Source organism: Herpailurus yagouaroundi, unplaced genomic scaffold, assembly GCF_014898765.1.
Source record: "Herpailurus yagouaroundi ecotype Mexico unplaced genomic scaffold, PumYag 162, whole genome shotgun sequence".
In the NCBI taxonomy this organism is placed as follows: Eukaryota; Metazoa; Chordata; class Mammalia; order Carnivora; family Felidae; genus Herpailurus; species Herpailurus yagouaroundi.
In genome coordinates this window covers 66,692,827-66,716,314 of record NW_024412403.1, presented here as the reverse complement: position 1 = coordinate 66,716,314, position 23,488 = coordinate 66,692,827, and the positions used below count along the sequence as shown (strand labels likewise).

General features: G+C 35.4%; 1 protein-coding gene across 3 annotated transcripts in view; it reads left to right on the top strand.

The window, feature by feature from the left end:
- GSK3B (glycogen synthase kinase 3 beta) overlaps positions 1–23,488 on the top strand; it is a 198,862-nt gene that overhangs the window by 127,264 nt on the left and 48,110 nt on the right. For all 3 annotated transcript variants that reach the window (XM_040484609.1, XM_040484607.1, XM_040484608.1), the window contains exon 7: positions 4,902–4,999. In XM_040484609.1, coding sequence (XP_040340543.1) covers positions 4,902–4,999 — 98 coding nt within the window. The remainder of the gene's footprint in view (positions 1–4,901; positions 5,000–23,488) is intronic.

Sequence of the window (23,488 nt, the reverse complement as noted above, 5' to 3'; positions counted from 1 at the left end):
CCTTGTCTTCTGAGATGAATTATTCTCTATAGAGGAAAGAAATGAGTGCATATTACCTTCCAACTAGTTACCTAGGTAAAGGTATATTTTTAAACCTAGATCAAGATAAAGCATTTATGTTCATGAAGATATACATCTTTTCCACTTCATTTTTTTTTTTTAATTTTTTTTTAACGTTTATTTTTTTGGGGACAGAGAGAGACAGAGCATGAACGGGGGAGGGGCAGAGAGAGAGGGAGACACAGAATCGGAAACAGGCTCCAGGCTCTGAGCCATCAGCCCAGAGCCTGACGCGGGGCTCGAACTCACGGACCGGGAGATCGTGACCTGGCTGAAGTCGGACGCTTAACCGACTGCGCCACCCAGGCGCCCCATTCATTTTAAGAGTTAGTATTACTTGACTTTGAGTGAAGTAAAGTTTTGTTAGCAGGTTTTGATATTTTCTTCATTTAGCAACTATCTAATATATCAAGGAGGGCTCTTTCGGTGTTTGCAAAATAGGTGTCTTGGTTATCATTGCTTAGAACTGGACAAAATCAACTTGAATTTCTTAAAATTGTTGAATCCTTATTTTCCTAGGTCAGTAAAAAGTTAGTCACTGGAGCAGGGATTTCTAATCCCTTTTGATAGTGCATCTAACCACATCAGACCTTTTGAATTATTCGTTGTTCCAATGTCATTGACCATTTTTCTTTCCTGCTAGTAGATGAGAAAGCCCAGCAATGATTTATGTTCATCTCCTAAAGCATTTGATTGTTGGTTCAGACAAAACCCAGGAATCTCAGTATTCCAGAAACTGAAAATTAGCTTTTTCTTGAAGGAAATCTTAATGGTAGGCATAAATAGAGTAACCGTGTAATTTCTTATTTGGTAATACTTTTAAGACAGAAAGGGAATGCTATTAGTAATTATCCCAGGACAGTAAATCTAAACCAGGACTATCTTGGGTAAGCCAGTATTGTGTACTTTAAATTATTTTTTGTTAATTAAATTTAGTTATAAATTATTAAAACTTATTTTAAAAGTTTGCTCTCAGGATTTAGGTAAAAGTGAATTATTTTGTCTTGGTTTTTTGTTTTTTTTTCTTAAAGTATTTTAATTTTACAACAAAATAACTAGCTGGCAGGCTCAGATCTCACATTCCCATCCAAATTTGGACTCTTCCCTCCTTCATTTCTTTTCTCTCCTCAGTTGTAGTTTACATATTTCATTTTCTCTTGGTACTCATTCTGCTTGGTTTCTGACTCTGCTTGCTTTCATATACCTTGATATTCATTCTCACATCTCTTATTTTCCTTTGTGCTTGTCCTTTGCTATCATGAAGCTCTTCTTTACCCTAACGTCCTTTCACCTGGTACTTTTTTCTTTTTTTTAACATGAAAAATTCATATATTGAAAAACTAAGTACAGAAAACTTCTAGTTGGCTAAAATAAGCAATGCACAGTTAAATAAACCATCCTCATACCAGATACTGTATATAGTCCGCTTCTTACCCAAGTTACCACCTGGATATACCATAATAATAACAAAACTTACATATTGAAAATTAATGATTATATCTCTCATCTTAACCTTGACCTCTTCAAGGATTTCCCTTTTTTTTTTGTCCTTTTTTAAAGCTTTTACTTAAATTCCAGTTAACATACAGTGTAATATTAGTTTCAGGTGTACAGTATAATGATTCAACACTTCTATACAACATCCAGTGCTCATCACAGCAAGTGCATTCCTTAATCCCCATCATCTACTTAACCCATCCCCCTACCGACTTCCCCTCTGATAACCATCACTTTCTTCTCTATAGTTAAGATTCTGCTTCTTGGCTTGCCTCTGTCTATATTTTTTTTCTCTTTGCTCATTTGTTTCTTAAATTACACATATGAAATCATATGGTATTTCTCATTCGTCAGACTTCGCTTAGCATACACTCTAGTTCCATCCATGTTGTTGCAGATGGCAAGATTTTGCTCTTTTTTTATGGCTAATATTCCATCACATATATACCGTATCTTCTTTATCCATTCATTAGTCGATGGTCACTTGGGCTGTTTCCATAATTTAGCTATTGTAGATAATACTGCTATAAACATTAGGGTGTGTGTATCCCTTTGAATTACGATTTTTGTATTCTTTAGGTAAGTACCTAGTACTGCAATTGCTGGGTTGTAGGGTAGCTCTATTTTTTTTTTTAAAGAACCTTCATACTGTTTTCCAGAATGGCTGTACCAGTTTGCATTCCTACCAATAGTGCAATAGGGTTCCCCTCTCTCCACATCCTTGCCAACACCTTGTGTTGTTGATTTTAGCCATTCTGACAGATGTGAGGTGAGATATCTCGTAGATTTGATTTTTATTTCCCTGATGATGGAGTGATGTTGAGCATCTTTTCATATTGCTTTCAGCCATCGGTTTGTCTTTGGAAAAATGTCTGTTCATGTCTTATGCCCATTTTTGGTGTGTTGAGTTTGACAAGTTCTTTATAGATCTTGGATACTAACTTTTTATCAGATATGCCATTTGCAGATATCTTCTATTCTGTAGGCTGACGTTTAGTTTTGTTGATTGTTTCCTTCGCTGTGCAGAAGCTTTTTATTTTCATGAATTCCCAATAGTTGATTTTTGCTTTTGTTTCCCTTGCCTCAGGAGACATATCTAGAAAGAAGTTTCTGTAGCCAGTGTCAGAGAGGTTATTGTCTATATTCTTTTCTAGGATTTTTATGGTTTCAAGTCTTATTTTTATTAAAAAAATTTTTTTTAATGTTTATCTTTGAGAGATAGAGAGAGACAGAGTACAAGTGGGGGAGAGGTAGAGAGAGGGACACAGAATCCAAAGCAGGCTCCAGGCTCTGAGCTGTCAACACAGAGCACGATGCAGGGCTCGAACTCACAAACCGTGAGCTCATGACCTGAACTGAATTCAGACGTTTAACCGACTGAACTACCCAGGCGCCCCGTCAGGTCTTATTTTTAAATCTTTAATCCATTTTGAATTTATTTTTGTGTTTGGTGTAAGAAAGTCCAGTTTCATTATTTTGCGTGTTGCTGTCCAGTTTTCCCAGCACCATTTGTTGAAGAGACAATCTTTTTCCCATTGCATATTCTTCCCTGCTTTATTGAAGATTGACCATATAGTTGTAGATTCTTTTCTGGGTTTTCTGGTCTGTTCTGTTGATCTATGTGTCTGTTTTTGTGCCAGTACCATACTGTTTTGAACACTACAGCTTTGTAATACAACTTTAAGTCAAGAATTGTGATGCTCCCAACATTGCTTTTCATTTTCAAGGTTGCTTTGGCTATTTGAGCTCTTCTGTGGTTCTGTACAAATTTTAGGATTGTTCTAGCTCTGCAAAAATTGCTTGGTGGTATTTTGATAGGGATTGCATTAAATGTATAGATTGCTTTGGGTAGTATAGACAGTTCAATGGTATTTGTTCTTCTGATCCATGAGCATGAAATGTCTTTCCATTTCTGCTTCCCCCCCCCCCCCCCCCAGCCCCTCAGTGTTTTATAGTTTTCAGAGTACAGGTCTTTCACCTCTTTGGTTAGGTTTATTCCTAGGTATCTTATGGTTTCTGCAGCAATTTTGAATGGAATTGTTTCCTTAATTTCTTTTTCTGCTGTTTTATTACTGATGTATAGAAGTGCAACAGATTTCTGGACATTTATTTTGTATCCTGTGAGTTTACTGAATTCGTATATCAGTTCTAGCAGTTTTTTTAGTTTTGGGTTTTCTATAAGGTATCATGTATTCTGCAAATACTGAAAGTTTTACTTCTTCCTTGCTGATTTAGGTGCCTTTCATTTCTTTTTTTGTCTGATAGCTGAGCCTAGAACTTCCAGTATTGTGTTAAATAACAGTGGTGACAGTGGTCATCCTGTCTTATTCCTAACCAGAGAGGAAAAGCTCTGTTTTCCCATATTTAGGATGATATTAGCTATGGGTTTTTCATATATGGCCTTTATGATGTTGAGGTATGTTTCTCTAAACCTACTTTGTTGAGGGTTTTTATCATGAATGGATGTTGTACTTTGTCAAATGCTTTTTCTGCATCTATTGAAATAACCATATGGTTCTTATCCTTTCTTTTATTAATGTGGTGTATCACATTGATTGATTTGTGAATATTGAACCACGCTTGCAACCCAGAAATAAATCCCACTTGATTGTGTTGAATTTTTTTTTTTTAATGTATTGTTGGGTTCGGTTTGCATCCACGTTCATCAGGGATATTGGCCTGTAGGTCTCTTTTTAATTGGATTCTTTATCTTGTTTTGGTATCAGGGTAATGCTGGTCTCATAGAGTAAATTTGGAAGTTTTCCTTCCTTTTCTGTTTTTTGGATTTATGAAATACAATTCATTCCTCTATATATTTGTATTTAAAAATGATAATACATTTAAGCACATTTTCCTGTCAATTGTATTACAACACAGAAGCCAACCATTTAAGGTTTAAAATTTTTTATCCTAATTTACATTGGCCTAAAACCCTGTGGACAAGAGATTGAACCCTTGTTTGTGGCTGTTCTGTAAGCACTGCTAATGTACAGAGGTTGTGTCACTTTGACTTATTTTAAAGTATGATAAGTAGATAAGCATGCCCTATGTTTGGGTGCTGTAATCCCCTGCCTTGGTTGTTGAAGATTTGAACATCTGATATTTGATAATTAAATAGACTTTACCCCTTTGTTGGAATTTTCTTATCAGCTTTGTTTCCTCTTTGGTAAATTTAACACTTTAGAGATGGTTTGAGGGCTTTCTTCCCTCGGTTTTGGATTCTACACTTTTTTGCTTGTGATATTTATTCTGGGATCAATGTGAAATTAGGACATGTATACAAATAGTTTCCAGTGCATCTTAAGCTACACGCATTACTAACTCTTGTTTTCTCTTTTCTACAGACGTATGGTCTGCAGGTTGTGTGTTGGCTGAGCTGTTGCTAGGACAACCAATATTTCCAGGGGACAGTGGTGTGGATCAATTGGTGGAAATAATCAAGGTGAGAGTTTGAATCAGAGTTTTTGAATGCAGTGAATTTTTTTGTTATTCTAAGACTCCATATCACATACACCCAGGGAAAACTTCAAAAATGGAAAGGATCACATAACAGGGTCAGGTATAGAGGAAGTATAAGAACACAGCCTTTTGGTTTCTAATTGAGTTATTTTTTTGTTATATGATCCTATAAAAGGTATTTTAGATATATCGTATGCATAAAACAAGGATATATCTGTTATTTAAAGTTCTCAAAAGCCTTAAGATCACTAAAATGTATATACACCAAATAAAAGCATAAGTTATGTGTATTTTTGCTCGCCATGTCCTGTCTGCTGAGCACATGATGCTTGTATTTTTTTCAATATATGTAAATATCAACATGTACAAACAGAGCATTGATAGAAGTAGAATTTTGACTTATGGGTTTAATATAATTTTAATTATTTGATCTTATCAGCACTTTTATTAACAACACTAGATTTAAAATATTACTATCTTGGAATTAATATTGTGTCTTAAGAACAGTAGGGGTGAGATTTTAATTGAGTTTTTAAATGTAATTTTTAGAGTTTTTAATATTTGAGACCTTAAATTTCCCACCCCCTTTAAAAAAAATCTAGTGTCTATATATTTACACCACTAGATAACTTCATTCTAAGGTTACAGTTTGTTCAAAGCAGCAGTACCTGCTGTCTTTTGGGTTTTAGTCTTGATTTTCTAAATATTTCTTAAAAATGTAAAATTGAAAATCTCCCCAGGGGTCTTGTAGTTCAACTCTCCAATCAGTGAAAGAACCATCTTACTTACATTCCTGACAGGATGGATTTGCAGTGTTTCCTTAAAGACTTCCAATATCAAATCACTACTTTGGAATCCAATCTGCTTTGTATCTAGATAGCTTGAATTTAGTTTTTATTTGCTGAGCCATAACTCCTCAGTAGCTTTTACCAGTTGTTCACAGAACTATGATTGTTACTTAAAAATCCTTGCGTTTCATTCTATAAAAATATGTTACTTTTGATAAGGTGATTTTGTGAGTATGGTTGAAGAGACTACTGTGTGATCAAGAATCTTCTTAACTATCCATATTTTTTATGATTTACACCTGAAACCTCTCTGGTATATGCAGTCTTTTTTGGGTAACCATCTTTCAGTTCCACATTAAATTTTAACCTTTGTTCAGCAGATCTGCTTCCTTTCTGATTCTCACATTACACTCAGATCTGAGTTCAAATAATTTGGTCTTTTTTGTTTCAGAAAAGCCCATTCCCCATTATTCAAATTAATATTCCAATACAGGGTTTGGCAAACTTTTTCTTTGGAGGGCTAGATAAAATATTTTAGGCTTAGTGGGCTAAAACACAAATCAAGGATGTCATAGAGATAGGCAACAAGAGAAAACAAATTTCTTCAAGTTTTTCATCGAGGAACATCAAAATATATTAATAATTGAATATAGTTTTTTTTTTTTTTTTGTAATACAAGGCTACTAATTAGAGGAATGGAGTTCTTTTAGAGGAACGGAGTTCTTTTGAGGGAGGGCTATAACATTTCTCTTCATTGGAGTTAAAAGTTAGTATTCCCTATCATCAAATTGATATCTGTGTCATCAAAATGATTATTTGTAAAATCAGTTCTTAGTTCATAGACCACAAAAACAAGAGTTTGGGCCTTAGTTCGACCATACTATAGTGCAGTCATTCAGCATTTCTTTTATCCCCAGGTTTTCACTTGATGTACTTGAGCTCACCATACTATAATTCTCTGGGCATATTGCTATTCTATTTGTCATTTATGTTTAGCTTATTAGAATTATGTCATTTTCCTATGGATTATAGTTTAGAATCTTGTGATGATTTATTCTGTTTGTCATTAATTTCAGTTCATATACGATACAAATGAAATTAGTCATGAAGCTAAGTGGCCTTCTGTAATAAGTCCCTGTCTCATGCTTGCCATCATATCTTATAAATCTTTGTATCTAGAGCTTTTCTTATCACCACCATTATGGTCCTTTTAATTCATTTTTCACCTAGTATTGGTTTGTGCTTATTTAATAGATTTTAGTAGAAACTGTTACTTTATTGATGATTTAAGACTTTTCATTTTCATATAGGGCTTATTTGTTTAAATGTTAGTTAATCAATTTGTAGTTGTAGGCCAACTCTGAAATACGTGTTGTCTTGTCATCTTGCATTTATATGTAAGGAACATAGTCATAACCCTACTGTAGTTCCACCATCACTGTCTATAGATGTTTTGAAGGTGATATGAGATAAAAGAATTAGGATCCCGGGGCACTTTGGAATATCCAGCTTCATGATCCCTTTTACAGTTTTAAGCATAAAGACCCTGTACTAGTTTACTACCCATTTGGTGACCTGAAGTTATATATTACATTGAGATTATTAGACATTGTGTTGTGGTATGTGTGAGTAGTATGTACTAAATCTTACTGCCTGGAGGTTAATAAGCATTGTATAGGTTTTGTGTATGTGTTTAATATAGCTCTAAAATCTTGTTGATCTGTATATTTGTTTTCTAAATATTGGATATCCGTGATGTTTCATTGACATAAAAATTCATAACTAATTCTGATGTAACTTCTCTAGTTTTCCTGATCTAAGTTGTAAATCAGAAAACAAGTTGTGTTGGTTAGCCTTTAAGTTAAATGTTATTAAACACATTTTATAGTTTAAACAGATATTGTCAGTATTGCTAATCAGGGCTTCAAGAATAGATTTGAGGGGCGCCTAGGTGGCTCAGTTGTTTGAGTGTCCATCTTCGGCTCAGGTCATGATCTCGTGGTTCATGAGTTCAAGCCCCCATATTGGGCTCTGTGCTGATGCCTCAGAGCCTGGAGCCCGTTTCAGATTCTGTGTCTCCCTCTCTCTCTGCTCCTCCCCTGCTCGTGTTCACATACTCCCTCTCTCTCAAAAATAAATAAAAACATTTTTAAAAAATTGAAAAAGAAGAATAGATTTGAATTTTCTATGAAAGTGATCTTATAGGTGCCCAATTCCTTCCTCAGTTTTTTTGAGATAATATAGTAATGAATCCTTAGGATAATTAGGGAATCTATAAAAATCTGTTCTTTTCTATTTTCTCCCTTTAAAATTTTATGATTGCTTTGAGTATCTGGAGGTAGCTGACTGCCAGTAAAATAAATACTCTTCTCTCAGGATTTGAGTTTATGCAAAAAATGAACAATCATACAGCAAATTTCATATATTTTATATGTGATAGACTTGCCACATTATTTTATAATGAATAGGGACTTTCTTTATTGTTATGTTTTATTAGCCAATGGCATCAAAATAGTTTTCAATAAAGATTTAAGTTGAATTAAGCTGCAAGACCATTGTTCATTCATGAATTTGGAATTATCTAGGAATTAATAAGAAAAGTTGTGATTGTTGTATATGTTGTTTATTAAATTTTGTTGACTCAGATGCTCATGCCAGTAATTTGTGGCATGAGTAACAGAGTTTTATAAACTGAGCTAACTTCATCTCTCTCTTTTTTTTTAATGTTTATTTTTGAAAGAGAGAGAGTGCATGCATGCAAGCAGTGAAGGGGGCAGAGAGAGAGATCTCCTCTCTCCCCACCTTCTAATAAGAAGACTTTTATAAAATATTTAGAATAGGGGCGCCTGGGTGGCGCAGTCGGTTAAGCGTCCGACTTCAGCCAGGTCACGATCTCGCGGTCCGTGAGTTCGAGCCCCGCGTCAGGCTCTGGGCTGATGGCTCGGAGCCTGGAGCCTGTTTCCGATTCTGTGTCTCCCTCTCTCTCTGCCCCTCCCCCGTTCATGCTGTTTCTCTCTGTCCCAAAAATAAATAAAAAAAAAACGTTGAAAAAAAAAAATTAAAAAAAAAATATTTAGAATAAATCCAAGTATGTTATCTTCAAATAAGTTAAAAGTATAAAGGAAAATGGAATTGAAAGTCTTGAAAAATCATTTCTAAGTGTGAAGAACACTTTCTGAGGTTGGTTTCATACATAGGACCATTAGATCAGCAATTCATTATACCAGTTAATCTCTGAATATCAAGAAATGCTTGGATCTTCAAAATATTTATAAAAAGAGAAATTCTGTCAAGGACTTCTCAGTTAAGATTTTTTCTCCCGTCAAATTCCTCCTTAACATACTACTTAAGATAAGTTCAAGAAATATCTCCTGTCAGGAGGAGGGGGGTGTTCAGCGTCTGACTTCAGCTCAGATCATGATCTCATGGTTCGTGGGTTCAACCCCCACATCAGACTTTGTGCTGACAGCTCAGAGCCTTGTGCCTGCAGATTCTGTGTCTCCCTCTCTATTTCTCCCCTGCTTGCACTGTTTCTCTCTCTCTCAAAAATAAATAATAAAAAAAAAGAGAGAAAAATATCTGATGTGGTTTCAGCTATCTGATAAAAAATACAATATTTGGGGAAAATCTCTACCAGGAGTTTCACAAACACAGGTTCCGTGACATAGCATTGTCCTTTGGCACCTCTGCTGTCAGTCATAGCAGTAGAGTTCTTTAGAAAAGAGTCTTCTGAAGACTTGGAGAAGGTAGTTTTTTATTAATGCCAATTACTTGTTTTATAATTATACTGTATTTTCTATGCTCAGTTCAGGAGACTGAGAATACACAGACACACAAATACAAAGAAAAGAACAAAAGCATTTACAGTTCTGACACATCATGAAAAACAACTTCTATAAATATTTTGATATCCTTTTCTGGACGTATATATGTTTAAACAAAAATGCCATCTGTTTTGTAGACTTTTTTTTACTAAATAACTCATTTCATTTCTCACAAGAAGTATATTTTGACTGACTTTTAAAAATGCATAGATTCTATTGTATGATTATATTCTGAATTACATAATTAGTTTTGAAAAGAATAGCATAACGAAGGCAATGCGATATGTTATTTCCTTGAAAAGAAATTACATGATATTTTTGGCTTCTCAAAGATTTGATTATTACATTATATAAATGACAAATTTACCCCATACTCCCCAAATGGATTGAAGTTGAAGCAATCTCTGAAGCTCTGAACCTGGAAGTGCTGTAAATTTTACTAATAGTTTCTTATCCCCCTCCGAATTCTAAACTATAAATTTCAAGTAAGGAAAGGTGAACTTCAGTGCAGAGCTCAGTTTCTGGATTATAATATTACAAGAGGCTCCTGGATGGCTGAGTTGGTTAAGCATCCAACTCTTGATTTTGAACCAGATCATGATCTTATGGTTTGTAAGAACAAGCCCCCTGTTGGGCTCTGTGCTGACAGAGCGGAGCCTGCTTCGGATTCGTTCTCCCTCTCCCTCTCCCTCTCCCTCTCCCTCTCCCTCTCCCTCTCCCTCTCCCTCTCCCTCGCCCGTTCCCCTCCCCCTGCCCCCTCACCGGTCTCTCTCAAAATAAATAAATATTAAAAAATAAAATATTGGGGCGCCTGGGTGGCTCAGTCGTTTAAGTGTCTGACTTCGACTCAGGTCATTATCTCACAGTTTGTGAGTTCGAGCTCTGCATCCGGCTCTGTGCTGACAGCTCAGAGCCTGGAGCCTGCTTCGGATTCTGTGTCTCCCTGTCTCTCTGCCCCTCCCCTGCTTGTGTTCTGTCTCTCTGTCTCTAAAATAAAGAAACATTTTTAAAAAATAAAAAATATCTCAAAAAACTAAAAGTTTGGAAGAAACCAATTACTGTGTAGAATTTCAAATTTTAAATGAATTAATGTTCCTAAAGATATCCTTTTATTTATTACACAAATGTTTACTTATGCTTTGTAATAATTTGGCCATTGCTCCCTAATGGAAGAGTTTTAGAGCAGAATTGGTCAGAGTCCTATTTCTTGATAGAATTTCAATGGGGCTTCCATAGTTTTAGTAGCTAGCCTTTTAAATTTGGATATATTTCTTTTAGAAAAACATGACATTAAACATATAGATACTTAAATTATTTGCAGTAATAAAATTATTGTAAGGCAATTAAAGTTAATTTATCTTATAAATTTATCTTATTTTATCTTATTTATCTTATTAATTTATCTTATAATTTATCTTTACTAAATTGTTTAATTTCTCTTAGCAATAATTACTGTTTAGATATCTGCATAGGTAGCTCTTCCATAGATAAGAGCTAATAAAATCTTTCCTCTAGTAGAAGCATTATTTGAGAAATTTGAAAATAGGAAACAGTAAGATACAAATAGTCTTTTGATTATGGGATTATAGCTAAGTAGGTAGACCTCATTTCTTATGCCTGTAAGTAGAGAAAGATTTAGAAGGAAAAAGATTTAGCAGTGGAGAGTGGGATTAAGGGAAGAGGGAAAGGAGAAGGTTTTCACTTTTTATTGTTCTGTGATGTTGATTTTTTGAAACAATTGTTATTTTTTTGCAGTCACAGAAACTAGGAAAACAGATGTTTTCAATTGTGCTGGAATCTTTTGTTAGTAAACAAAAACAGTTAAGAGAACCCATTTTGTTATAAATGTTTGTCTAAACAGTTGTTTTCCTGGTCTTCCAGCTTGACTGATGTTTGTAATATAATTTAGACAAAGAGATCAGTGATTTCTTCGTTCCTCAAAATCTGCATTTTCAAATATTGGGAAACTACTGCTAATCACAAAAGCTGCCACTCGTTGAGACTTTACTCTGCACCAGCCACTGAGCTAAACACTTTACATACATTACTACGTCAACCCTTACATTAATCCTAGGAAGATGATGATGATGGTGATGGTGATGGTGATGATTATGATGATTACCACCACCATATCCAGGAGAGGTTAGATGATAGAAAAATTCTATCTGATTCATCTTTAGCTAAATTGGTGTCCCCTGCTTATAGAATTTTATAGCTCTGGGGGAAAAGTATGATCCTTAATTTTAACTTGATATCCAGAACCAATTGAGTCATATTTATCATATATTACTGTTAAAAAAAGAAACGTGACCACAAACTAAAGGAAAAAGCTCCTAAATTTTATTGTGATGAATACACCAAATCAGTTTGAGATGTCTTTGGACTAGGTCTAATTGTGCTTCATCTAAAGGAATCAAAGTTATAATGGTGGATTTCTTTGCTTTCAAGTATAGCTCAACCTTAACTTTCACCATCTTTGTTTAGCAAACGTTTTAGATTTTCAGTTATCCTATTCCCATATTATGGCTTGTTCAACACCTGTGTGTGTACACTCTCCTTTCCTGGCCTAACACTCTATCAAATAGTCTCTCATTCAGAGCTTTAAGATATTAGTTAAATCAGATTTTAAGAAGTATGAAAAATACTTATTTTCCTAAGATTTTTGATGGATCCGTGATGTGTCTTTACTAATATGCATTTGGAGTTTAAAGCTATGTTACCTGGTAAAATTTCTTATGTAATAGAGCTCTTTTGTTGTTAACAGACTGCAGGGACAATATATTAAACTTAATTCTGTCTTCTTTTTCCACTTTCCAGAACATGTAAGTACACCCCATTATACATTGTGGTATACACTTTTACTTGTGTGTGTGTGTGTATAAATATATATATACATATATATATAATATGTAATATATAGAGTATTTGCTTAATTCATTTTTTATTGTTTAAATTTTTCCATGTTTGTTACTGACCAGAGCAGCAACTTTTAATAACTTTTGGATCATGGACCACTTTGAAAATCTGATTCTAGCAGTGGACTCTTCTCCAGAAAAATGCGTACATACCAGAATTTTACATATAATTTCAGGTGATTCTTGAGCTTTCTAAGCTCATTCAGGAACCGTAGGTTAAATATCCCTAAGCTAGTGCAAGGAACTATGGTTATGCTTTGTAGTAACCGCCTGCAGTGTAGGTATTACACATACAATATGATGTAAACATTTTTGAAGTAAGTGAATGGATAAAGGAGGCATTAAAGTAATTATTTTAATGTATTGCTCATCTGCCTTTTTACATTAAATAATGTTTTCCATAGACCAGAAGAAGCATCCGTTTTAACTTACTACTATGAAATTTTACTGGCTATATAGTAACTTACTCATAGTTGGCTAAATCCCTGTACACTATGGGTATGTGTGCCCAGGCATAGAAAGTGGCTTCCTGGCAATGTGACCTGGTTCATCTTTTGACTTGAGAATAATGGCATTCATTTGAAATCTTTTACTTTCTCCAAAACAACCAGTGTAGGATCATTTAATAAGTTGCCAGTATATGTTTTATTTAAAGAGGTATTTTCACACAAATGAAGTTTCATGACATTGTCACCTCACAACTAATTTTTATCATTTAATAAGTTGCCAGTATATGTTTTATTTAAAGAGATGTTTTCACACAAATGAAGTTTCATGACATTGTCACCTCAAAACTAATTTACTGGTAGTCCTATTGTAGAATCTGAGTCAAAAGACCATTCATAGGATTACTCTTCTTGGGATATATTACCCTTTACTTATCAACTGCACATTCTTCTGCACAGTTGCATTATTTGTGTTTGGCATAATCTCTAAAGTATGTAAAGGGGCAGATGAGAGATGGGACAGGGAGAGAAAGCTGTCAAGTTAACAGTATTCATAGTCCAGACCCTGATTTCAAGACTGATGTTTTTACTGAGAAGAACTCTGTTTCCTTTTTAAGCAAAAGGTTAGAAGTTTTGAGAGCAATGATTCTTAACAGCTGAGCTGTGAAAAAAATATGAAGAAACTCTGGAATCGCGGAGAGGGTTTATAGTTTATAAAAGCATACTGAATGCTATATCATATTTATAAAACACAGGTTGTGTTTTATTGATATATATGGTACAAGGAAAACATGAAAAAATCTTGGTTGATTATGTTACAAAGAACTATAGTGTTAGTGATTCTCGAAGCAAGAGTTGGATGTTGTGTGAATAAAATGTTTACATACTCAAAGAGGGTGTGCTATTTTTTTACGTTTTTTTTTTTTTCTATGTTTATTTATGTTTGAGAGAGAGACTGAGGAGGGCAGGAGGGGAGGGGCAGAAAGAGAGAGACACACAGAATCCGAAGCAGGCTCCAGGCTCTCAGCTGTCAGCACAGAGCCCGATGTGGGGCTCGAACCCACAAACCATGAGATCATGGCCCAAGCTTAGTTGGACACTTAACCGACTGAGCAACCCAGGCGCCACCGGGGGTGTGCTATTTTTAAAGTTAAAAAAAATAAAGTGGTTTCTTTTTTTTCCTTTTCTTTTTTTTAATGAACAGATTCTGATACCACCCCCAACACACACACACAAACACACCCCTGCCACCCCTTTCTATTTTTATACTCCTTTGTTGAGCATACTACTTCAGTTGAGATTCACCTAGAAAAAAAGGTCTTTTGATGCCTGTGAATATGTATCAGCCAAGAATGACTGTTTTACTTACATTCAGTAGTTTGCAAAACAATACTTCCCTTTTTAGGAGGAAGGAGGAGACTTATTTCCAAGTATAAAGTTTTATTCAAGAAATAAAGAACGAGGGTCAAAACGGTCTTTAAAAAGAAGAATGAAATGGAGGAATTGTACTTCCCATTTTAGAAATTTATTATGTAGCTGTAGTTATCAAGACAAGTACATATACAATGGGATAGTATTTGGCCATAAGAAAGAAGGAAATCTGCCATTTTAGAACATGGAGGGACGTTGAGGGCATTATCCCAACTGAGATAAGCCTGACAGAGAAAGACAAATACTGCATGGTATCAATTATATGTAAAATCCAAAAAAAAAGAAAGAAAAAAGTCTAAGTCTAGAAATAGAGAGTAGAGAAGTATTTGCCAAGGGCTGGGGAGTGGGGGAAAATGAGGAAAGGCTGTAAAGGGTACAGACTTTCAGCTGTAAGATGAGTAAGGTCTGAGGATCTAATGTAAAATATGGCAACTATAGTTGATAACACTGTATTATTTCATTGAAATTGGGAAAGAGAGTAGAACTTAAATGTTCTCACCAAAAGAAAAATGTGTGATGATGGAGATGTTACTTAACTAGATGGTGGGAATCCTTTCACAGTGTATATGCACATCGAATCACTACGTTGTATATTTTATGCTTTAAAAAAAAAAAAAAAAAAAGGACATGGTGACATAAGTATAACTCTACAGATCAAATAGGATTGAGAGTCCAGAAGTAAACCTTTACATTTATGGTCATTTGGTATATGACAGGGGTTCCAAGGCAATTCAGTGGGGAAAATATAGTCTTTTTAGAGCTTAGAACTGAATATCCATACACAAAAGAGTGAGGTTGAACTGCTACCTCATACCATATTATAAAAATTAACTCAAAATCAATCAAAGACCTAAATGCAAGAGCCAAAACTATAAAACTCTTAGAAGGAAATCTTTGTGACTCTCAATTAAGGAGTGGTTATTTAGATATGACAGGAGGCACAAGTGATAATAGAAAAAGTAGATACATTGAAATTCATCAAAATTAAAAACTGTTGTGTTTCAAAAACGTTAAAAACCCACAAAATGGCAGAAAATTTTTACAAATCACATATATTATAAAGGACATATCTAGAATATATAAGGAACTCCTAACAACTCAACAATAAAGACAGCCCAATAAAAAATGGGGAAAGGGTTTGAATAAACATTTCTCTAATGAGATACCTATGGCCAGGAAGCATAAGATGCTTAACATCACTACTCATTAGAGAAATGCAAATTAGCACCACAATGAATACTACATCACATTCACTAGGATGGCTAGAATAAAAAGACAAACAATAGCTAGTGTTGAAGATCTGGAGAAATTGAAACACTCATGCATTGCTGGTGGGATTGTAAAATGGTGCAAACCAAAAATGGGTTGTATATGTTAACTATGTTTAAAATATTAAACATGAATGGCCATATGACCCGGCAATTCCATTCATAGGTCTGTATCTCAGAAAGTTGAAAACACATGTCCACACCTGTGTTTGTACATGTGTACAAACTTGTATATACATGTTTATAGTAGTAGTATTTATAGCCAAAACGTGGAAACATTTTAAATGTCCATCAGCTAATGAACAGATGAAATGTCAAGCACAAAAATCCACATGTTATATGATTCCATTTGTATGAAATGTTCAGAATAAATATCTATAAAGACAGATTAGTGGTTGTCAGGAGCTGGGAGGAGTGGGGATGAGAGTGATTGTTCTTAGGTACAGGATTTCATTTTGAGGTAAAGAACATATTATAAAATTAGATGGCAGTGATTGTTGTACACCTCTGGGAATATACTAACAAACCACTGAGTTATATAGGAGTGAATTTCATGATATATGAAGCATATCTCAATAACGATATTTTTTAAAAAGAATGAGTGCATCTACTTATGAAACTATTGATTGATAAGGTAGCTTTGTTGTTACTCTGATCATATTTTTGCAAAGGACTCTAGATGACTTCTCATATTTATCCATCTACCCCCTGACACCTGATCAACTGACAGATGGTACAAGAGTGAATGGACTAGAGCATGGAGACATAAAGGAACTCTCCTACACTAGTTCACCTTCCCTAGGCTGAAAATTTAAACTAGCCAAATCGTATAGTTTTGTTCAGATAACATGACAACTTGCTGCCCTTTTCAGTGAAATTCCTAATGGAATTTAAAAATTTGTACTGCTATTACAGCTTTTTATTCCTTGCCTTTTGGAATTGGAAGAAAACCCTAAGAGAGAAACATTGCACCATAAAGACAAGGGTTTCTTATATGAAAATTTCAGTCATATATTATAGGGAAGAGGCAGATATTGGATACAATCTACATAAGTTTTCTGGGAGTGCAAATGTAAAGTAGTAATTCCAATGTCATTAGAATACTGATAGTTTGAAATAGAATAGCTCAGTGACATGTTTTCTAGTTTTAGATACATTTGTCAAGCTTATGGTGTAGGCAGCCAAACCTGAGAGTTATCCAAACTGGAAAACAGTTCTTTTTTGCAGAAAAGAAGTGAAGATGTTTGATTGTTCAGCCATGCTACGTATAATCTCTCTTGCCTCTAGGTTATTCAATTTTTATCCACTTATTTAAAAAGCTTTATTATATAATAGGCCTGGCCATGCGCCCCTTTAATCTTTCCGGGAGCATACCACTTTAACTACTACTAGTGTTTTTATTAGGTGCTGGGCTAGAACACAGAGAGTCCTTGCTCTCAAGGAATTCAGAGACTAAGAGGAAGGGGGGAATAACTGAGGGCAATGGAGTAAGGTGGGTATTACCCAGAAGTCTGGGCAGAGTACAAAGGCAGCATTGTATTTGGAGGGAGTGCTCTCTGGAAAGGTATCATGGGACAAGTAACTCTTGAGCTGAATCTTGAAGCAAGGAAAGGTATTCACCTTTTTAGAGGACCTTTTAGAAGGAAATAGAGGACATGTGCATGAATTTGGGCAAAGACGCTTAGTGAAATTGGGTCTGTTACGTGTTTATGGTTTGAACTTAAGGTTCTGAATGGTGGGTATACTAGGATAGGAATTTACTGGGACAGAGAAGGCTGGAGCTATGGGCCATAGCCAGACCACATTAGCTTGTAGGTAGTAGGAAGCCACTGCAGGATTTTAAGCAGAAGAGTAAAAACTGTAATAGGATTTCTTTTACTTCACCTTGCTGTTAAGGCTGCACATGCAGCATTCTACTGCTGAAGTTTGGCGACCTCTGGTGTTGAGCTATTAAAAATAAAGCTGTGAAAGAACTGCTTATCATACTTTAGTCAGATGATTCTTGGCTTTCTTTCTTTGAAGAAATAAATAAGTCCTCATTTGATATTTATCAGTGTCTGGGTACATATGTAGCTAAATGAGTGAGAAAATGTTACAACAAATGTGGATGGGCCTGGGTGCAAATGAAGTGATTGATTTAATCATGAACAGCATTCCCAACCCAATGTGGCCGACTAATCTCTGATTTTTTGGAACCTTTCACCACCTTACCTGTCATGATCTAGGATGGTGGGCCAAACAAAAGGTGTTTTTTTACAGCAAATGGAGAGGTCTTATTCTAATAATAGATAACAGAATACATATACTCTTAACGGTAGTGTGATAATTTTTAACATCTCCCCTCCCCCCCTTTTTTCATTGTGCGAACTATCATACTTACAGAAAGTACATAAAACATTTATGTGTAGTTTCATTTCCTTTAAGTCATGGCAGAACTCAGTTTTTAGGAAACCCAGAAAGAGTTATTTTTTTTCTTACCATATGTCCTTAATCTAAAAGTTTTGGAGAAAAATATTTTTCTATCTTTTAAAATTCAAGGGAATTTTAAAGAGTTGATAAGATTCATTTCAAACATTCTTTTTTAATCTATCAAATGAAAAGGCTCAGTTTATATAATTTGAAAAATTCCAACTATATAATTGAGGTGGAGTAATTCAGGTAGAAATATACTCCTAATAGCGTATCAGGTAGAAATATATACTCTGTATATAATAAAATTGAATATAAAACCTAAAGATATCCTCAAATAGAAATAGGATAGTTAAATGTCCTCTGTGTTTATTGTATTGATTGCAGATAGTGATGCTTTTAGAATCTTTGCTCTTCATAATTTGTCATTTACCTTTCAGCCTGTAACATTGCTGTCCCTCCATTATCCAGTTCTTAGTCTCTGTTCCTATTCAGCTGTTACTGTTATCCAAATCAGGCTGTTTTCCACTTCACACCTATCATGCATAGAATGCGCGTCTGACTCATTTGCTTCCTAGACTCTTTAAGTAGAGTCAGCTCTTGTCTCTCCTTCCAGAACTCTTTCCTGAACCCCTTCCCCTTCCTCTAGAGCAGGGTAGCACTTTCATCTCACACATGTATCTACGCTTATTTTGTTGTACTGATCTTTGCTGATTGTAGAAGTCTCTCTGCCCTACAGCTCTTTGAAGATAGGAACTCAATAAATGTTTTGAATGAATGAATGACTTAAGAGGCTGAGCACAAAATTTTAAATGCCTCTTGATTGTCTTACCTTTGCTTTCTTTAAATATTTATTTTGAGAGAGAGAGAGAGAGAGCGCGCACGTGTGCTTGCAGGAGGGGGACAGAGGATTTGAAGTGGGCTCTATGCTAACAGGAGAGAGTCCAAAGCAGGGCTTGAACTCCCTAACCATGAGATCGTGACCTGAGCCAAAGTCAGACACTTAACTGACTGAACTACCCAGGAGCCCCATACCTTTGCTTTCTTAAAGACCATGTATATATTATATATAAAATAATTCTGTAGAGTTTGGTACCTACTCTGACACTTTAGATGCTGGCCTTAACAGAGGATAAGGATAAGCATCTGGTTACATTTAGTGTAGTAAATGTATCACAAATTACATAGTGGTCTGTTTTACTTTTCAAGTCAACATCATCCAGGTGTAATTTACATAAAATGTAGCTGTTATAAGTATATAGTTTAATAAGCTTAGACAAATATATATAACCATGTCCAGGTCAAGATTTAGAACATTTCCGTCACCCCAAAAGTGTTCCTGTGTACAGCCTGGGCTGAGTAAATATTCCAGCGTATGCCACGCAAACCAAGACAGTTGATCGTTCTCTTCATGCACCTTCGCAGTTAGTTCCCCATCTTCTGTCTCCGATGACCATTGGTCTGCTTTCTTTCAGTACAGATTTGTTTTTCTTGTCTATAATTTATTATGAATGTATGTTTCTTTTGTATCTTTTTTTGCTCAACATCGTGTTCTTGAGATTCATCAGTGTTGTTGCATATATCACCTGTTTTTTCCATTCTATGCTGAGGTATATTCTATTAGAACACACTTTTTTTTAATCTCTTCACCTGTACATGGACATTTGACTTGTTTTTGGTTTTTGGCTGTTGCAAGTAAAACTGCTATGAATGTTTGTTTACAAGTCTTTTTGCAAGCATATGCATATTTCTTTTCAAGAAAGGACTTGAAAGTATCTATAAAGGACTGAAGTTGCCAGTCATATAATAAGCGTATGTTAACTTCATAAGAAATTAGCAAACTGTTTTCCAAGGCAGTTTTACTATTTTTCACTCCCACCAACAAATGAGAGAGTTCCTGTGTTCTACATTTTCGTCTATACATGGTATTCAAGTATAGTCTTAAAATTAATATTATCATTAGGAAATGTCCCTCTTTAGTTTAATTTCTTTGCCCTGAAGTCTCCATTTTCTTTTTTTTTTTTTTTTAATTTTTTTTTCAACATTTATTTATTTTTGGGACAGAGAGAGACAGAGCATGAACGGGGGAGGGGCAGAGAGAGAGGGAGACACAGAACTGGAAACAGGCTCCAGGCTCTGAGCCATCAGCCCAGAGCCCGACGCGGGGCTCGAACTCACGGACCGCGAGATCGTGACCTGGCTGAAGTCGGACGCTTAACCGACTGCGCCACCCAGGCGCCCCTGAAGTCTCCATTTTCTGACGTAGGCACTCCATTTTTCTTATGATAAGTGTTTGCATGGTATAAGTTTCTGCATTTTGACCTATGTGTCTTTATATTTCAAGTTTCTCACAGACAACATATACTTACTTTTTTTATAGAGTCTGACAATTTCTACTTTTTTTAAAAAGTTTTATTTATTTATTTATTTCAGAGAGAGAGAGAGAGAGAGAGAGAGAGAGAGAGAGAGAGAATCCCAAGCAGGCTTAGCGCCATCAGCACAGAGCCAAACGTGGGGCTCAGTCCCATGACCCATGAGATCATGACCTGAACCAACCAAAATCAGGAGTCAGACGCTTGCTTAACTGACTGAGCCATCCAGGCGCCCCTTTTTTTTACTTTTAAATAGTGCAAGCCTTTGCATGACATTCCAAATTTATTGAACTACTGATGCAAAATTATACAAATTGTGCTACTTTACTTAAGGCTTTTAGTTTACACTTGACCACCTTTAAGCAGTTATGGCTCCCAAAACAATTTAATAACAACAATAGTTTCTGTAAGTTAGGCTTTGCAATTAAAAATTCTTGCAATAAAATTACAGTATGCACAACTATGCATAATATGGCACTTACCCACTGTTTAACATTTCAAGCAAGATTTTATACATGTGAAATAATCACAGCAGGCAAAAATACTAAAGAGTTGAATGCTTAGTATTGCAAATATAGTTAGACATGAGTAAGCATAGGATTTATAGTGAGAATCTACAATTAAGGAAGTCTGAAAGTGATTTATCAAAGTTTGAGGTTTGTTAAACTTTCTAATCTTGTTTAGCTAATTAGATGCTTACATTTCTTCATATAATTCTTCTGTTGCCTCAGATCTATATTAACCGTTCAAGATATTCTTTTTATTTTTTTATTTTATTTATTTTTAAATGTTTTTATTTATTTTTGCGACAGAGAGAGACAGAACATGAGCAGGGGAGGGCCAGAGAGAGGGAGACACAGAATCGGAAGCAAGCTCCAGGCTCTGAGCTGTCAGCACAGAGCCCGATGCGGGGCTCGAACCCACAGACTGTGAGATCACGACCTGAGCCGAAGTCGGACGCTTAACCAATGAGCCACCCAGGCGCCCAAGATATTCTTTTTATTAAGTTGAATTACCAGATATGGGTAGATTTATTTTAAATCATTTTTTATTGTTAATTCTATTTTTTTTAGCTTTTAATTATAGCCTTGTGATCTTATAAAATCTTGATATATCCTGCACAACTCAAAGAGATTCAGACTTCATTTTATAGTATAATCATTAGAGTTTAAGAAAATGATTTTTTTGAATTATTTAAAAAAAACTTTCCCTTGTTTTTTCCCTTAATATTAGGTAGACCATTTTAGGGAGTCAACTACACATGTATTTGAATCCCATATTTACAGCTGACAAACTGTAGCTTTGAGAAGTTGGTTTACCGCCATCACTTGTAGGTTTCTTTTAAGTGTAAAATGGGTAATAAAGTATTTATAAAGTTTAAATGAGAAAAGAAAACTGATAATCCCTCACGCAGAGCTTTCTATATACTGAATGCTCAATATTTCTTCTCTTTGTTCTCTCCTTTTCCTCACTCATGGACCTTTTGAAAGGAGAACTTACATATGCTGTCTCCACTTACTTCAGATGATTGTGTCTGCTTCCTCTTTTCATGGTTGATCTCACCATGGTCAGAAGGGAAATCTCTTCACAGCCAGATGTAGTAAACACCTTTTGGGCTTTATTTTAGCTGAGCTAATTGTGTCGTAAGTTACCTCTGTCCTTTAAATGTTTACTTTCCTTGGCCTCCATGATATCATTGTCTGTAGGACTTCTAGTCTCTTGGACTTCTGTCTCAGTTTTCTTTTTAAATTTTCCTTTTACCTATATATTTGTGTCCCATGGGCCATCTTTAGTGCTCTTCTCCTTCAGCTTGCTCGACCTGTTATACACTGTCGCATCCACCAAGCACCTGTACATCAAGTACTACCAAACCTGTTTTCTACCCTCATGCCCTCTTCGAAATGATATACCTAATATTGGCCCCTTAGTTCTTCTTGAATGTCTTAAATATTTTTTTTTTCCAGCACTATGCGTTCATGCTTAATAGCATCAACATCTTTCACGGCTTCCAAAATTAGAAACAAATATTGTCTTCCAATCAAGTCCAATAAATGGATTCTTTGATACCATCTCCTAAAATTGTTTTGCCACTGATGAGATTTGAATTATGCCCAACTCTGCTTCTAATTAGTTTTAACCTGAAAAGGTGCTCCTTCTGGGCCTCATTTTTTCTCATCTCTAAAACTGTTTGGAAGAGGTCAGAGTTTGGCAACTACGGCCCAGGAGCCAAATGCACTCTGCTACTTATTCTTGTAAATAAACTTTTGTTTATGGCTGCATTTTGCTACAGCAGCAGAGTTGAGTAGTGACAGAGGCTCTGTGACCTACAAAGCGTGAAGTATTACTCTGATGCTTTATAGAAAAAGTTTGCTGACCCCTGTTCTCTGGGATTTCCCATTTAGTTTTCATCTCTTTTAGCCAACCTGGGGAGAACCTGGTTTAAGATTTTTTAAAAAATAGTAAAAAGAATAGAAAAATATTATAGTAGTTGACTATTTGGCAAGAGAAGTTAAACATAGAAAATCCTATGACATTAGAATCTCTGTTTCCCCATCTAATGGCGGCCATAACACGGATAAGAAGTTCTCCATTGCTGCTTTGTGGTAACAGACTAGTTTATTTGGTTAATTGCTTTTAACTAACTGATAGTGAATAGATCAGTGATTCCACTTACTGGTTAGTAACTAGGTTCTCAGAAGTCACAAATACACATATTTTAAAAGTAAAGGACACATTTAAACTCTGACCAATTATAATTAAGAATCTTTTTTATATCGGGGCGCCTGGGTGGCGCAGTCGGTTAAGCGTCCGACTTCAGCCAGGTCACAATCTCGCGGTCCGTGAGTTCGAGCCCCGCGTCAGGCTCTGGGCTGATGGCTCAGAGCCTGGAGCCTGTTTCTGATTCTGTGTCTCCCTCTCTCTCTGCCCCTCCCCCGTTCATGCTCTGTCTCTCTCTGTCCCCAAAATAAATAAACGTTGAAAAACAAAATTAAAAAAAAAAAAAAAAGAATCTTTTTTA